The 2,112-nt window shown below is 54.0% G+C and overlaps 1 protein-coding gene across 1 annotated transcript; it reads left to right on the forward strand.

The window, feature by feature from the left end:
* The first annotated feature begins 1,088 nt into the window (after positions 1–1,088).
* Positions 1,089–1,933, forward strand: GLOTRDRAFT_67208 (uncharacterized protein). Its single transcript, XM_007873633.1, has 2 exons — positions 1,089–1,268; positions 1,322–1,933. The coding sequence occupies exons 1-2, from the start codon at positions 1,182–1,184 to the stop codon at positions 1,772–1,774; spliced, it is 540 nt and encodes a 179-aa protein (XP_007871824.1). The 5' UTR covers positions 1,089–1,181; the 3' UTR covers positions 1,775–1,933.
* The last annotated feature ends 179 nt before the right edge of the window (positions 1,934–2,112 follow it).

Consider the following 2,112-nt stretch of genomic DNA (forward strand, 5'->3'; position numbering starts at 1 on the left):
AGCCTCATAGCTCATCGGGTTAGAACATGCCCGCCGAAGGATGAAACCACAGGCGAAAGTGGCCACAAACAGGGTCATGATCGCCAAGATAACAGCACTGGAAGAAAGCCTTGCCGAGACAGAACAGACCGCAGATGGGGTAAAAGCGCAGCTAGACAAGACCATCAAAGCCGTAGCACGTCACAAAGCCAGAATCGAGGAGCTTGAAGAGACGAATGAAGCGCTCCAGATACGCCTCGAAGACTTGGAAACCCGTATGAAAGCGCTCGAAGACCAGTTCACCACGACATTTGGCAGCGGTGATGCAAGCGAGACTGACGAGGAAGGGGAGGAGCAGTCGCAGGAGCGCCTAGACCGCCTCGAGCGAAGCTACCTAGCTACACAGGACCCGAGCTTGCGGGTGAGTGCAACGAAACCCGAGAGACGCTCGGCACTTACTTTCCACAGCACTTGATTCGAACAGTGTTTCAGCTGCTCATGGGCATTGGCCGTTTGACACCGGATGTGCTCCCGACGTGGCCTACCGATCCCGAGGATGCCGAAGCATGGCCGAAAGATGACGCTACCGGCCAGCGGTTGGTGCGGTTCGATTGGGACAGCGCACCAACTGACCCCGACAACTGGCGCGGAATCCAAGCCATAGTCAACTATATTCGTACAAAAGGCGGTGAACGTGCACCTACCGCTATCCCGGCATTACGAGTTATAACTGCCGAAGATCTGGAATCACAAGTAATCGGCAAATATAAGAATCTAGCAAGGAACGTCAGGGAGTTCAAGAACTTGAAAAAGGAGTCAAGCAACGCACCATCTTCCGGTGCTGGAGGGGGAGACGGACGTAGCGAAGGTGCTGGTGGGAATGATGAGGGTGAACGTGCTGCGGGTCAGGGAAGTGACAGCCCGGCAAACCGTGACAACAACGGAACCCCGGATCATGGCGTGCAAGATACGGTGACTGCAAGTCAGTTGGCACCATCAAAGAAGCAGTTGAAGGCTCAGCGGCAGAGTCGGCAGAAAGGAGTATGTATCTCACCGTTCTCTCCATTGCGTGGCTGACTCTGTGTCTCGGGGAATCCTGTACTGTCTAGAAACTTGATGTCAGGCTGCGTAAGCGAGAGAAGCTGCCGGAAGACTCAGAGTACCGGCTTCCAAAGTACGACGCAGCTTTCACAGCAACACTCATGTCCGACGATGAAGACGAGCTTGATGAGCGAGGCACCAAGACGAACAGATACATCTCCCGCCGCCCGGCTTGGAGATCTGATGTAGTAAGTAGATCGTGAGCAGTGACTTGCGAGTGCCTGACCACTTACCCATATAGATGCAATGCCTTCTAGAGGCTGTAGACCAAGTTGCCGATCCCAAAACAACGAGCAAGTATACTGCCCGTGTGGCCGGACCAGTCAAGGATGAGCCACCACCTGTTGCTACAACGCTGAAGAATAGGGCCCGGCGATGGATGGTGTCGGAGGAATGGCTAGCGACTGAATCCAATAAGGAGTATGACGTCCCACCTCGCATAGCAGGAAGCGGGAAAGCGTGGGGTGACGCTGAGGATCCAGAGGCGCTCGAGGAGAAGAAAAGGAAGATGAAGGAAGAGAAAGAGGACGTTAAGCGGAAGAAAGTTCGATTGAGCGACGTAGGTGAAAAGACGAAGAAAAAGGGCAAAGCGAAAACTGGTGGTGGAACGCAGGTAGAGCGAGCAAGCGAGACTCCGGGGGCAGAAGATAGTGATGCCGCCATAGACCCTGAGCTGCGTGGGGGCAGAGGCTGAGACCGAAAGGCGCGTTCCGGACCTTTAACTTGAAGTGGGTACGCTGAAGTCTTCTTCATCAAAATCGTCGGGCTCGGCACCGTCCTAGAGCTCGCATTAGTTACCTAGAATGTAGTATGTGATAGTAACAGACATGGTCAAATGAAATCGATACCCATAGCAGCGATTGTATCCTCCGCGAGGAGACAGGTATTAGTGCCATAGGTGTATCTATCCGGTCGATGGAAATAACCTCATATCCTGCGAAACGGTCAGCGTATGAGACATGGATTCCCAAGCGTCGAGGCATAGAGATCCCAGGGGAAGCTCGGGATCCCATCGTCGGACAGCAGCCGCCG

This window comes from Gloeophyllum trabeum, assembly GCF_000344685.1.
Source record: "Gloeophyllum trabeum ATCC 11539 unplaced genomic scaffold GLOTRscaffold_00410, whole genome shotgun sequence".
NCBI classification, from domain to species: Eukaryota; Fungi; Basidiomycota; class Agaricomycetes; order Gloeophyllales; family Gloeophyllaceae; genus Gloeophyllum; species Gloeophyllum trabeum.